The 13,714-nt window shown below is 46.4% G+C and overlaps 1 protein-coding gene across 1 annotated transcript; it reads right to left on the bottom strand.

The window, feature by feature from the left end:
* Positions 1-364: 364 nt before the first annotated feature.
* Positions 365-9,997, bottom strand: POU2AF3 (POU class 2 homeobox associating factor 3). Its single transcript, XM_049713839.1, has 7 exons — positions 9,991-9,997; positions 8,907-9,359; positions 8,616-8,804; positions 8,032-8,126; positions 4,057-4,111; positions 2,422-2,651; positions 365-1,030 (listed from the first exon to the last, which is right to left on the bottom strand). Exons 1-7 carry the CDS (start codon positions 9,995-9,997, stop codon positions 659-661), a joined length of 1,401 nt encoding a protein of 466 aa, XP_049569796.1. The 3' UTR covers positions 365-658.
* Between the last annotated feature and the right edge of the window lie 3,717 nt (positions 9,998-13,714).

The raw sequence follows: 13,714 nt of genomic DNA, 5'->3' as shown, positions 1-13,714 counted from the left end.
GAAATGAAATATCTACAGGTTAACAGTGCTGTAGGTAAGATGTGTTTTTTGGTCATATTAACCTTCCACTGACTACTGATAGATATGAGAAACTAATGATTCATAAATGTCTTTCTCTGATGTTGCCCCAAGACGTACACTCTCATCTAGCGGTGAGGCTGACTGTCCCTCTTCAGCCATCATAGCTGTGTCTACCCTCTGTCTCCATAGGAGCCAAGGCACCTCATGATATTAAAATAATTTTCAATCCATGAACAAGTGAGATTAAATACTGAAGAGTAATTAGTGATTTCCAGAATTAGTTGATATTACTCAAATCAACTGGGGAATGAGTATTGGAAAATAAAAAAAAAAAAGCCAACTTTTAATAATACAAAATTATTTATTAGTTAAAAAATTATAATTTGTTCATTACACAGAAAGTAAAACGAATATTCCCTACAACAATTTTAACTGTAAGCGTACAAAGTAGGAGTGGCACTATGACTGGGTCTGAATTTCATATTAATGCCTAAATTAGTGTTAGAAAATCGAAAATGGTGACATGTAAACTGCGCCTGTGATATTTTGTTAGCAGGTTGCATATTTTGAGTTGTCATCTAGAGGTGGTAAAAAAATAGATGTATGCATGCCATGTTCCAAACTAATGTGATTTCTATTAACTATAGCAGATGTCCCAGTTTGTTTCCCTCCTACAGAAATCACTGCTTGCTGCTGCTGAGGGAGTGAAGTTCACATAGTCTGTGCTGGGGTAAGAAATACACTCTGAAGCTCTGAAGGTGTCCAAGTGTTCTGCCTCGCAGGACGCACAGCAGCAGACAGAGGCGGTGGCAGAGGAGAAGCAGTTGTACTGGGTGTGTGAGGGCAGGTGAGGGTAGGAGTAGTCTTCCGAGGGGTAGCCACAGTTTCTGGTGTCCAGAGAAGGGGGAGAGGTGTAATTCTCTGGAGTATATGAAGGTAGCTGAGCAGGAGAGTAACTGTAGTCTAAGGAACCAGAGAGAGTGGAGGAATCCGAAGGCCATCCTGGGGTCTAGAGAGATGAAAACCAAGGAACAAAAAGCTTGATAAATTAGACAGAATTAAAAGAACTGAATAGAGTAGATTTAGTAACTCAGAGGAAGAACATTAGGGGGAAAAAAAAAGAAAAGCATAACAAAACACCCAACCCAACCCAAGTCTGCAGAAGTAATTTTATTTGCTGGCTGGCGTGATTTCATGACACCGCATTCTATACTTACCTATTTCTTTCCCAACAATAAATTGCCTTGCTTCACTGGCTTTCTTTGTTATAAGCATACTTTAGAGCGTGCTTTGTTCTTAAACCACAAAATCCCATTGTGCTTCATCACCTGCGCATCAAATCCTGCTGTGTGCCACGATATAAGCTGCAGGTGGCACCCTGGATGTTCCCCACACCCTTGACTGTGGAGAACAAGGTGAACATACACAGGTAGAACCGAGATCCTCAATGAGCCAGTGTCTGGGAGACTCCAAGACTCGAAACTACTGTTACAGGCGCTAAAGTCTTGACCCCTGCAGAGAATGGTACTTTCTTCTTCCTCTTAAGCAGGTCCACAATTGTTACTGAGAAAGCCTAACTTGGAAGCTGGAAGAGAAGTGAATGACTGGGGCCCTGTGTGCATATCCTGTGGAGTTAATTTCTTATCCCCTTAAAATTTAGTCAGATACCTACACGGACTTTTGACAAACCAAAAGAAAAAAGTATTTACATTAAAAAACTACTTTCTAAGGTTTAAAAAAAACTATACGAGTATCTAAAAGACATCTTCAACAACTGGTATCTACCAATGGACACCTTATTTCCATTTTAAGTGGTAACACATTTTCAAACATTTGAGGTCCATGAAGAACAGACAATCCAAATGTTTTCAACTATTAGGACTTCATTTTCTTACCAACCATCTCAGACCCAAATGAGTTCTTGTGCCTGTACCAGACCAAAACAACCAGTTAGTAGAGCCAATTCAATGCCAGAATAAAACAAAAAAATCCCTTGTCAGATGACAGTTTGTACTGTGTTGAAACAGCCTTAATTCTAATTTCTAGAACTCAAAAATCCAAGGGCCATTGTTTAAATCAGTAATTTCCAATGAGTAGATTTCTGAACTTTACAGTTTAAAAACATTAAATGAGTATTGCCGGGAAACCTCTTTTTATGGCCACACACCAAAAGTACTTGGGCGTAGCCGACTTGGGAAATCATAATTACGTGTGTATCCAAAGGATTTTGCCCTTCAGTGTGTGGCTATTTCTACCTCCATTGAGTTTTAAATGGTTCTTTGCTTGTTTCCTGGATGATTTTCTTGTTGATAGTGTTTTTATGATTTCTCACGAGATGATACAAACTCTCTGCCCCATAGTAAACAATAATAGGTTTTGTAAAGAACAGAGATAAATTACCAGGCTCTGGTTAAAGCAGAAAGGGGCAGGCTGGAAGCTGTCTGGGAAATAGTGTGGAGTACTTTGCATGGAACTGGGCGAAGGGTCCGGGTGTGTCTCTGTCTGAAGGTAGGAATCAAATATCTGGTCGAGGAAGTCTGGATTTTCTTCACAAGAAACACAACTGGAAAATTCTCGGGGTTGGAAATAATTGGGTGTGGAAGGAATTGGTTCAGGCTCAAAATACTGTCCTAGAAGAAAAAGGAAAAGGAGAGATTTTTGTTTAAAAATTGCACTTACAGATCTGAATGGAGTTCTGTTCTTTATTCTGAATATTTACTACCTCTAGGGGGAAAGGGGGCTTAAGAAGTTCGAGAAAAGTAAGCCGGCAGACAATCTGGATTTTTTAGTTGCCTTAGAGAATTCAAGTCCACTGAAATGAATCTGGTTAATAATGTGGAAACTGGCTGTAAATGTGGCCTGGGCAAAAGAAAACAATGGTGATCCCATTTCTGTCCAACTGTCACAGTCAAGCTCAAACTTCCCCTGTCCACTCTCCTAGACTATAAAGCACCAACACCCCACCCCTATCTGCAGTCCAAGTGATCCTCATCTCTCAGAAGTAACTTGTAGTGTTGTTTGAGACTTTAAGAAAACTTCTGATGCCATGGGAAATAATTCTCTTGATCTAGGGTTAATTGCTTTCCAAAAGTTTTCACACTTACTCAGTAACTTAAATTTTGAGGAGTATTACAAATGGCAATGCATATTATAAATAGAGAAACCAGGAATGTCTACAGATTAGTATTGCTCATTTTATATTACAAAAAGCAAAATGTTTCCTTAGTGAACATGTTACACATGATCATGGAATTAATATGTTAAATACCAAACAAGAATAGTTCTGAAACCCCTCCCTTTTCCATTTCAGTATTAATAGGCCCCATTTCTGATTATTACCCTTAAATGCTCATAGAAGATAGGTTTAGAGTGTGTCCATCAGAGGAACGACAGAACACTGGAGTTTTTGAAGTCTCGAGGCTCCTTTAAGGTTAAGTGGCACATTCAGTGGGGAGCTCCCATAGCACTGGTTTCCTTATATATGACCTCCTTAAACTCTGAGCCGTTGAGTGGCATAGGTAGGAGTGTTTATGTAATAGAGTTATTCGTAATGGGCTGAGAAAACTTACACTTGTTTGAACTGCTTTCTGGGAAGAGAGAAAAGAAGGGGAGGGAAGCCCCTGTTGGCTAGAAACTAAGCGAAACAAGAGCAAAGGCATTATTCTAGGACCTCGGGATGTTCTGTATTCCATCTAATAGTACACTAAAAAAGATAACAGGTTTCTGAAAACAGTTCTGATCTTTTAATCAGGTTTAGTTACTTGGAGACAAGGACCTGGAACTAATGTGAGGAACAAGCTCTTGGAGCAGAGTAGGTAGCAGGGAATAGACAGTTCAGAAATGAGGACAAAATGTTGCACTTGTTTCCTTGCTGGGCTTGTATTTGGAGTCACCATGCCTTTTTTCACCTTCTGATTGGTTGGATTCCAATTAAATGGTGGTGCCTATCCTAACCCCTGAATCAAGTACTGAAAGCCTTTCGAGATGGACTTTTGGAAGAGTTTTTGAGGGAATTGTAAGGCTGGCTTTACTGACCTGCAGAAGATGGTGGGACTGGGTCTGAAAGGTGGACACTGTTGCCTCCGGACAGCTGCCAAAGCAAGAAGATGACCACAAAGCAAAGTGAAATAAAAGTTCTTTAAAGGGAAATCTAAGACATTTTGACGTGAGCTGTGTTGCCTTCTGCTTAAGGTAAGCCAGATTCTTTCTTCTGAAAAAAACTCACTGTTGTGAAATACAACTAATGTTATATCTTCTTTGGATTCAACTTTAATTTTTGCTTGGGGATTTTTTTCTAATATCTCCCACTTAAATTATACAGGTTGTTAATTTTGATAAAAATTAATTTAAATGATTTTTATATGACATAAATGAACAGTGCAAGAAAACACAGTAAATAGCCTTTCTATTAAACTATTTAATTTAAAATAAATAAGGATTAACATTTATTTAATCCCAACTGTCCGTAACTTAGTCAATCATTTTCCTTAAAAATTTCATATACTATCTGGCAGCTTAATCCTGGATAGCTAAAAATAGTCACATGTTCTTCCTAGCTATGAAATATTAAAATAGAGAATACTTTCTTAAAGTTGTAGTCAGTGAACTGGAGCCTATCTACATTCTAGTTAATGGCTGGGAAATATTTCACCTCTCGGTATGTTTTTTACTATTTTCTATAAAAGTTGCTTTTTTTCACTACGATAGTTAAATACCTGAAGTTTATGAGACTGTTCCTTTTAACTATTCAAAGTAAAGCAGCCTGTGTCTTCCAGTTAAATTGATAATTGTACTAACTGAGTAATTTAGGACTTCTTTTTTTTTTTTAGATTTCAGGTGGTGGCTTTAAAGTTTAAAGGGACCAGCCTTGCTCTGAGAATCTGTGCTGGGAAGCAGAGCTCAGCATGCCTCTCTCCTGGTTTACAGGGTATACTCACTCCTGTACCCTGAGCCGCTGGGAGCCTGCACAGTCAGCCGCTGCTGAAACAGGAGGTGGTGTTAATTTTGAAAACGATCCATGCTGTAATATCATGAACCAGGAAGTTGGAATCCCTCACCAGTTCTTTATGCAAATATTTGGCTGCAGCTTAAGCTCAAGCACTTGCAAGGAGTGGGTTTTAAAAACTCGGCTTCAATGTAGAGCTCTGGTTAACCCCATTCCCCCCCGAATGGTCTGTTTGTAGGCCTCCCCAGGTTATCTCCCTCAGGTATGTTTACAATACCCTACTTGATATTATCTTTCTAGTCATGGGTTCACTTTCTACTTTGCTGCAAGAATACAAAGTCTCCTCTCTCTTAGATTTCAAACAGCACAAAAATCCACAATCTACAATTTATAAAAATACATCAAGGCTGTTTAAAAAAATTAATGGTAAAAAAGGGTAAATTATGCCTTTTGATAAGTACTAACTCCAGTTTCTCTTTATCCTAAAGGTAAAAGAGTTGTGTGTGCATGCGTGTATGTGTGTAGGGCTGTTTGTAAATTGATCTGGCCGAAGTAAGTTTTTTAATCAAACTGACAAATCTGGCATACACGTGTTTCTCCTGGCATTGAGACCCTAATGTTTGTCTCAATCTATAACTTCCATTCAGGATTGCCTTCTTAAAATTTCAAATTGTGGATGCTACTCTGACTTTATAGCAAATTACGATACATTTCTTCCTGCTTTATATATTTGATAAAGTTAACTCTAACGCTTCCCAGAGGTATCCTTAAAGCACTGAACAAATTGGAGATGATCTCTGTTAAACCAGAAGCAGGCATACACCATGCCCTGTTACCTGCCATCCCTGCCTACTGAGTATACCTCACAGCTTTCCTAGAATCCTAGATCCTTCTGATGGTGCCCAGTGAGAGACTTTACATTTGGCTATCATAACTAAATCAACTCTGTGTTACTTCTCCATGTCTGTGAGGATCTGGGTGGATAAAATCTTCCAGAAAGCAAAGCAGGGCTGGCTTGGCTCTGCGTGTTCCTGAAAGGCACTGGCTCAGAAGTACTGCTTGATTATTTCTCAGGGAGGAATTCAGAAAATTCAGATAAGTCAGACTGCTCCAGGGAACAGATACTGGTCAGATACACAAGTGCAATGTTTCAGACTTGCCTTCCTTCCAGCAGCTAGCTAACAGGGGAACAGTGGCCAAACCAACCTGTAAGAGGCCAAGAGTAATAAAATTGCCATGTGCAAGTGGGCAATTGCAGTGCAGGTTGCAGCTGGTGCAGAATTCTACCAGGTACCAAAGCTCCTTAACAAAAGATTACATTTTGTTAGGAACGTCTTGATGATTTTTTTTTGGCACCAGCAGTATTTCGCAGTTCCCTTGCTCCTGGTTTTATTAATTTTATAATAATCTCTGAACTGAAGGGGTTGATGGTTGAGGCTATCAGACTCCTGCTCAGCACAGCTGGATCTGCAGAAAGATGAATTTTAAGAGCCATTGGGTGGGAAGTTTCTTTAAATATTAAGAACAAGAAGATGTTAGTCCCACTTTTTGCTCTACCATTAGTGACTGTAAGGCTCTGACCTTTAGACGTAATAGAGGCATACAGATCCCCGATCTACTTACCTCCCCTGGTTGTCATAAGAATTAAAAGAAATAGTGAGTGTGCAAAAGTGCTTTAAAAGAACCACTGGAAAACCCTGTACAAATGGAAGGAAGTTTTATGGTGTTAGCTGAAATTCTACACGTGGAGGTACTGACTTTACATCCAGAAAATGTAAAATTTGTGCTGTACGTGCCATATCACAGCAAGCTCACACCAGAACTCTAAAACTCTGAGCAAAGGGTGTGAATGAACATTACTGAAGAGCTGGCTTTCAATCCCTGGTTGTACTTTTATTTTAGCTGCTTTTTGGAAATAATAATAATGATAGTTAACATGTATTGAGCACTTTCTAAGTGGAAAGCACTCTTCTAAGTGCTTATGTGCAGTGACTCATTTAATCCTCACAAAATCCCATTATCTCCAGTTTAAAGATGAGGAAACTGAGACTGAGTAACTTGCTCGAGGCTTCACGCCATGGAGGAGCTGAGGTCTGAACCCAGTCCATTGGTTCTAAAACTTGTGTTGATCACCCCTACCGCATCTGCCTCTTCCCGAAAAGGCCCAGTTTCATGAAGGCAGGCATTGCACACAAACAGCACTGGACACAAAAACTGTTGTGCGACAGATGCCAATAAGCTGGAGACAGGACCAGTCTTACCACCGGCAATATGGGCTCTGTCCTTCATATCCGACATTCACACCCAAACCAACCCAAAGGCAACTGTGTGATCAAGGGCTCTCAGCAATGAATTGCCCTCTCTTGGAGGATAACCCCACCTAGTTTATTTGGTTCTGCTGCTGCCCTGAGCACTCTTGGTAGTACTTTCTGCTTTAGGATGTACATAAAATGGCAGGGTACCCTTATGACTGCCCAGATCGATCGCATGATAACTTGGAACTGCTCAAGGCTTCATTACATCTTAAGGAGGTTCTATATTTCAAGCTGTCTCCTCTGAGGCTACAGGGCCCCTTTCGGCTGGGAAATTTCAGTGCCTGGTGATTTACAGATCAATGACCTCAGAGGCTGGGTTCCAGAAGAATGAGGTGGCGGGGAATGCTCCACGGAGATTCTCTCCTTGAAGGGCTCCCTAAAAGGAAGTTTCTGGGAGAGATTTTCTTTGCGTATGTGAGGGCACATACACTGTCTTCCTACAAAATAACAACCTACTTACCTACTGGCTGCTTCTCTCCCTGTATTGGACCAACATGCTCTTATACTCAACTATGATCAGTGAGGGATGGGCTCCCCCAAATCTTGAGCTCCACAACATGCCCCAGCTGTTCTCTGTTGTTTTCTGTGGTGAACTGGGATGAAGGTGGGCACAGACGTTATAAGAACAGCTATGGAAGGCCAGGCCTGGGGATGGCGACTGGGGCCTAGGGTGGCCTCCTACACCTTCCCAGACACAGGGCTGAATGAAGCTGAACATGAGTTGGGAAGAAGTGAAGGGTTTATGCTTACGGTTCCCCCCGAGGCTGCCTGGTGTGCCCTTCTCTGCTGCAGCAGCTCCTTCACTGTGATCTTCACCCGGACACCTTGATACACCTTAGGTTTTTCTGGGGAAAGGCAACCGAGTCAGTGGTCAAGTGTGAGGTTTGGGTGTCAGGCTGGGGTGTTGGGGGGGGGGTTCTTTATAAACTATGGCACCTGAGGCCAGATCTCTAGGTCTGGAGAATGCAAAGAGAACGCTAAAAGACAGATGGGAAAGAAACTCAAATTTCTCAAACTCGAAAGGATGAAGAGATACCGTGGGCAGGTTTCAGGGCCCCAGTGGAAACAGAACCTATGGAAATCTGTGGGGCTCCCTGCCCCAGGCTGAGCCCTATCCCTAGGCCAATAGCACAGGTTTTTCTGCTCAGAAATGTGGAGACCAGTCTAGGGGAGCTCACCCCTTGGCTAAGTTAGGGGAACCTAGGGTTCTGGTCTGGGAGAGGATGGAGACCTCTCCCAGACCAGAACCTGAGGAGGGGCTGGGCATCGCCGCAGCTGACATAGCCCACCCCACTCCCACGCCAGTGGAAGTTCTGAGTCCCTTCCTTCTCCGCCAGGGCAGACGTGGCTTCTGGGGAGCCTCTGACCTCTACGTGCCCTTGGCCTGGAAGCCAGCCCTGGGGCAAGCAGCCGGCAGGTGGGTTTGGCCAGCTTTGTCCTTGGGTCGGTGAGGGACTCGCCAGACTGACCCCAGTAAAGGGACCAGGCCCGAGAACTCCCTCCCTCTCGTCTTTTTCTTCTGCCTTCTCTCCCTCACCCCCTTTCTCGCCTTTCCTGCTCTCCATCTTTTCCTCCTCCCTCCTTAGTCTCCGCTCCCGCTCGCTCCTCTTCCCGTCTCTCCCCACCCCCTCCCTTTCTGGGGCAGGCATTTCTCCGCGGCGCCCGAAGACTCCGAGTCGAGTCCGCGAAGCGCGAGCTGGGGAAGGCGTGCGGTGCGGCTGAGGACCGCGCACTCGGCCGGGAGGCCGCCCTCCGGAAGGGGCCGCCCCTGGGGCTGGCGGGGCCGGGCCTGGGTGCCCGGCTCGCGGGAGAGGCCGAGCGCGCCCTAGGGGTCGTTGGGGAGGGCGTCCTGCGCGCCGGGAGCCGGGGCAGCCGCGGCCCCGGGCGGGCCCCGCGGAGCCGCGGTGAGTAGGTCGGGCTGGGCGGGCGTTTGCGGGCGGGGGTGGCCGCGGGATCCCAGGAGCGACTCCGGCCCTGACGTCGACCCTGGAGTGAGCGCGGGAGAGCCGCGCGGGGAGGGGCGGGCCGTGCGATCAGCCGGGGCGCCCGGCGACAGGGCCGGGCCGCCAGCGCCTCGCCTGGTCACTGCGGAGACCGCAGCAGGACAGCTGGGAGCCCCCCGGGCCGGGTCCTGGGAGCTAGAGTTCTCCCCGGGAAAGGAGGTCGCGGTGTTCGTCGCCCAGACCCAAGGAATCCCGCGTCTGGCCCGCAGGGCCTGGGCGCCGCGCCCTGTCCGCGATCCAGCGTCTCCCTGCGACTTCCTCGCCGCGTCCGCGTCCCCGCGGACAGCGGGTGCTGCCCGGGGTCCGCACAGGGACCGCCACGGCTCAGCTCTGCGCGGGCCGGCTCAACCGGCTTGAGTCCCAGGCTCACCGTGAGCCTCTAGCTCCCGCCGCCGCTGTTGGGCGCACAAAGTCCGCGCCGGGAAGTCCGAGGGTCACAACTATGACCAAGTGAAAGGACCGGTGGTGGACCGGGGTACGCGGACGCCACAGCGGCCAACTGGACCTGTGGGCCTCTGCCCTCGGGACCAGGCGTGGAGTGGGAGCGGCCACAGCGTGGCCCGTGCCCTCTCCGGATCCCGGGCTCCTACTTGCATGCCCTGACTTTGTGCCTCTCTGTTCCATGCAGGAAAAGCCGTGGAAATACACCCGGATCAAAACGCCCCTTACCCTCGTGACCCTACCCCAGGACAAGAAGCCGAGTTACCCGACATCGTGGTCAGCAGAAGCTGGGTTGGTGGCTGGATGCTGCAGCTGCAGGGGCTCAGCGCCTAGGAGGGCTCCTGTGCAGGGGGAGAGGCAGAGATGCAACATTTTTAAAGTTTCACAAAGCATCCAGCTGCACCCAGGTTCCTGGAGCAGGAGACAAACAGAATTAATGTTTTATACCTTCGGGTATAGGTTTGAGTTTTTTCCCCCTCATGCCAAGTATTTAAAACCTCTAGAAACCCATGATTTGACAATCAATGATTGCGCGATACTTTCAATTTGAATATTCAAAGGCTTAACAAAATGGACTATCTTCTGCAGAAATCCTGCACACAGGCACCCCATAGAGAGTCCACAGAAACAGGGGGTGAGACCCCTTTGGGGCCTGGCCCTTGCTTTTATTGTATTTTGAGCATTTTGCCCACCTTCCCACAGACAGAGCAGGAGTCCTCAAAGATGCTCTGTATTTCTGCCTCAAAGGCAGCTCTGGGAGCCTTGAGTGACTTAGGGTGCCCTTCATGACCACCTGAGACAGGCTGGCCGGGCTGACTGATTTCCATCTCTTCAGTCTCTGTTTTAAGAGAAAATCTCAGGTTTTGGGGAGTGAACATGGCAGCCAGTAGGTCTGGCCTGGCAAGGAGTCACTCTGGGCCCAGATTGCAGGCTGGAGGCCTGCAGAGGCCTCAGCTCTGCGCCTCATCTCCTTCTGGCCCCGCCTGGCCACGTGCTGGCTTCCCTCCCCTTTCTTCCGCTCTTTGTCTGTGCCCCAGACACTGGGGTTTCAATACAGAATGCCTGCCTGTTAAGACCCTTTGCTCCTCCCCACAGAGCTGGGGATGCCTGTGGGGCTTCACCTTCTGGAGAGTTTCTGAGGCTGGTGTTTTTTTCACTATGAAGTTCCCTTTTTTCTCCTTTTTATCCCTCTAGAGCCATTCCTGCCTTTTTGCTGCAGGAGCGTGTGTTGAGAGAAATGATAAGCTTGGCTTCTGCTCATTCTAGCTGAAAGGATATGGATTTGTGTCAGGCTTTCACACTTTGGGTGAGAGGTGGGAGGGATATGAAGTCAACTGCTTCATTGGTCCAGGCCTAAGCCCCTCACAAATGACCAGGGATTGTGCTGGGTTAAGTTCTCCAACCACTTGCTGTACCTCTTCTGTGTGATTTGGAAGCTGAGAAGACAAGTGGTCCAGAGAGGGAGTGGGTGCCAGGCCAAATCCTCCCCTGGCCCCCAAGAGAGGGCAGGGTGGGGCTACCTTTCCATTTCCATGTTGCCAGGACAGGCAATGGTTATAGGCCTCTGTTCTTTGTTCTCTGAATTCTCTGAAATGCAAGAGGTGGAGTTGAGCCCCTCAGGCCACCAGAAAAATACCCGAATGCCCTGGAATGTGTTGGATGCAGGAAGGAGCACACAGAAATGGAAGAAAGGGGCTCTAAGAGTGACAAGACACCAGGGTCTGTGATGGATCAGAGTTGCTTGGCAACTGAAGTTGTGTCTCTGGGGGAGGGAATCAGGGCTGGGAACACTTGAGATGGCACCTGGCAGTAGGTGTGGTGTGTGTTTGTCCCCAGCCCAGCTGGAATCTGTCAGCTTCTGGAGCCTCTTTCTCCAAAGGCACTGAGCCTGTGTCCTGAGTTTCCCTGATGTACTCAGGACCAGACTCATGAGGAGGCGAAGGACACTGGGAGTTCAGAGAGCCCCTATTTCTTTCTCCCTGTCCTGCTATGTGTGGGCACGGCCCCCTTCTGAAGGAACAGTGAGCAAAGCAGCATAGAATTAGGGACAGTCTCTTGTCCTCATAACTTCTTCCATAACTTCTTTTCTCTTTTGTCCTCCTTTTTGTTTTATACTTATTTTTTGGTTTGCTTTAAAAAAATCTTCCTCTATGGCCTTTGTGTTTATTTTTTTCTGAGTTTCTTTCTTTTTGTCTCTCTTCTCGTCATTGCTTTCTATTTCTTACCTACATTGCTGTTTTTCTCCCTGGCTCTCTGTGTGTGTCTGTTTTCCCATGTTCTGGGGTGCTGTCTCATTTTTTCAGGCTTAGTCTCCTTCCTAACCTCTCCTTTCATGTGGAAGTGGACAGGGATGACAGGAGGCCATTGAGCGCCCTTGGCAACATCATCGAAATTGGTGAGGATGATTGGCTGACCTTTGGAGAAGGCAGGCAGGGCTGAGTGAGAGGTGAGCTCCTTGGAAGTCATGGGCTCTGTAGAGACAGCAAAGACCTCTTTGTCCCTTCCTCCAGAAGCCTCTGCCCAAAGAAGGACAGCAGTTCTGGGGGCTTCTGCGTTGGCCCCTGCTCCTGGGATGGATGTTCCAGTGCTGTTGCTAGCCAGCAACTTCAGAAAACTGGGTTTCCTTAGGCCTGAGCCCTGATTTGAGAAAGAAGCCCCCCAGTTTTTAGCTCAACAATAAGGAGTTTCGTTGCCACTGTTTCTATAATTGCAGAACCCCAGCACAGGTATTTAAGAGCCACACGCCACACCTGCGGGGGTGAGGGAGGGTTCTTCTTAAATTGGGTCCTGTGAACCCTTCTTGTGGGGCTGTGTGTGTCACAAGGCCTGGAACAACCGGCTCAGCACTGAGGCCCCATGGAGTTGGATGTTCCTCATAGACTTTTTAGAGTTTGTCCTTTATTGAGTGTTTATTGCATGTCAGGCACTGTATGGTATAGCCTCCCCATGTCACAGATGAGGAAACAGGCTCAGAGGGCTGAGCGGCATGACCAAGATTACTGAGCACACACATGGCAGGATTGGAGTCAAACTTTGATAAATCAGATGCTAAACCCTTACTCTTAATTAACATTGTTGTCTTCCTGCCCTTTTATAGCAGAGGCTTTCAAACTTTTCAGACTTCAAACCACACTAGGAAATTCATTTTACATGTTCACATACTATATCTATAACAATATTTATATATTTACAAAACAAACTTTTCATGGAACAATGTACACCTATGCATAAGAGATATCCTGAAAATTTCTATTCCATCTTTTCCATCTCATTCTATTCATGAAAACATCTATGTTGATTCGGAGTCTCTAATATAATTTAATGACCCACCAGTGCGTTGTGACTGACATTGGAAAATATTGCCTGTGAGACATGCAAACGCACTTGTCAGAGCTGTGCTCGTGGACAGCGTGTCCTGTCTGCTGTACTGTCGGGGTGTGTGGGGAGGCTGGGGCAGTGCAGATACTGACTGGAGAGTGGTCTGTAAACACTGGGGTCACCGGAACCCCAAGAAGAGGCTGACTGGAGGGGAGGGGAAGCTGCTAATTAGGCTTATGACAGTTTGTGCGTCTCAGACTGGAAACTCTTCTTTCTTGCTGGGGTCATGGTCACCTTCAAGTGACCTGTCTGCCCTGAGGTCCTGATCATCTCTTTCGGGTTTTTAATAAAATACTGAAGAAAATGTTGTGGGTTTTAACAGGCTCACTTGCTTCAAAATATAACATAGGATCCAGATGTTTGGATGTTGGAAGGGGTCTTTGAGGGACTGAGACAGACTTGGAGTGTTTTTCCAACATTCCTGACGGTCGTTGTCCGGCCCAGGCTCCCTCCGCCACTTGGCTGAGCTGCCAGCCCACAGAGGAAGTGGGAGCTCACCGTGTGTCAGGCCGCCTGTTCCACTATTGGACTGCTTTAAATATAATTGGCTGAGACAAAATCCAATGCGGTGTATTAACTGAGCACCATCTATGTACCAGGCCTGGTGCCAA

The sequence above is a fragment of the Orcinus orca genome, chromosome 8, assembly GCF_937001465.1.
Source record: "Orcinus orca chromosome 8, mOrcOrc1.1, whole genome shotgun sequence".
Lineage (NCBI taxonomy): Eukaryota > Metazoa > Chordata > Mammalia > Artiodactyla > Delphinidae > Orcinus > Orcinus orca.
This window is presented reverse-complemented; position numbering and strand designations above follow the sequence as displayed.

Bases quoted from the DNA above. Each gene is read 5' to 3' on its own strand.
- POU2AF3 (XM_049713839.1), bottom strand. The intron at 4,112-8,031 runs GTAAGCATAAAC...TTGCTTTGGCAG, and splicing joins AGGCAGCCTCGGGGGGAACC to CTGTCCGGAGGCAACAGTGT. The intron at 2,652-4,056 runs GTCAGTAAAGCC...TTTTTCTTCTAG, and splicing joins AGTCCCACCATCTTCTGCAG to GACAGTATTTTGAGCCTGAA.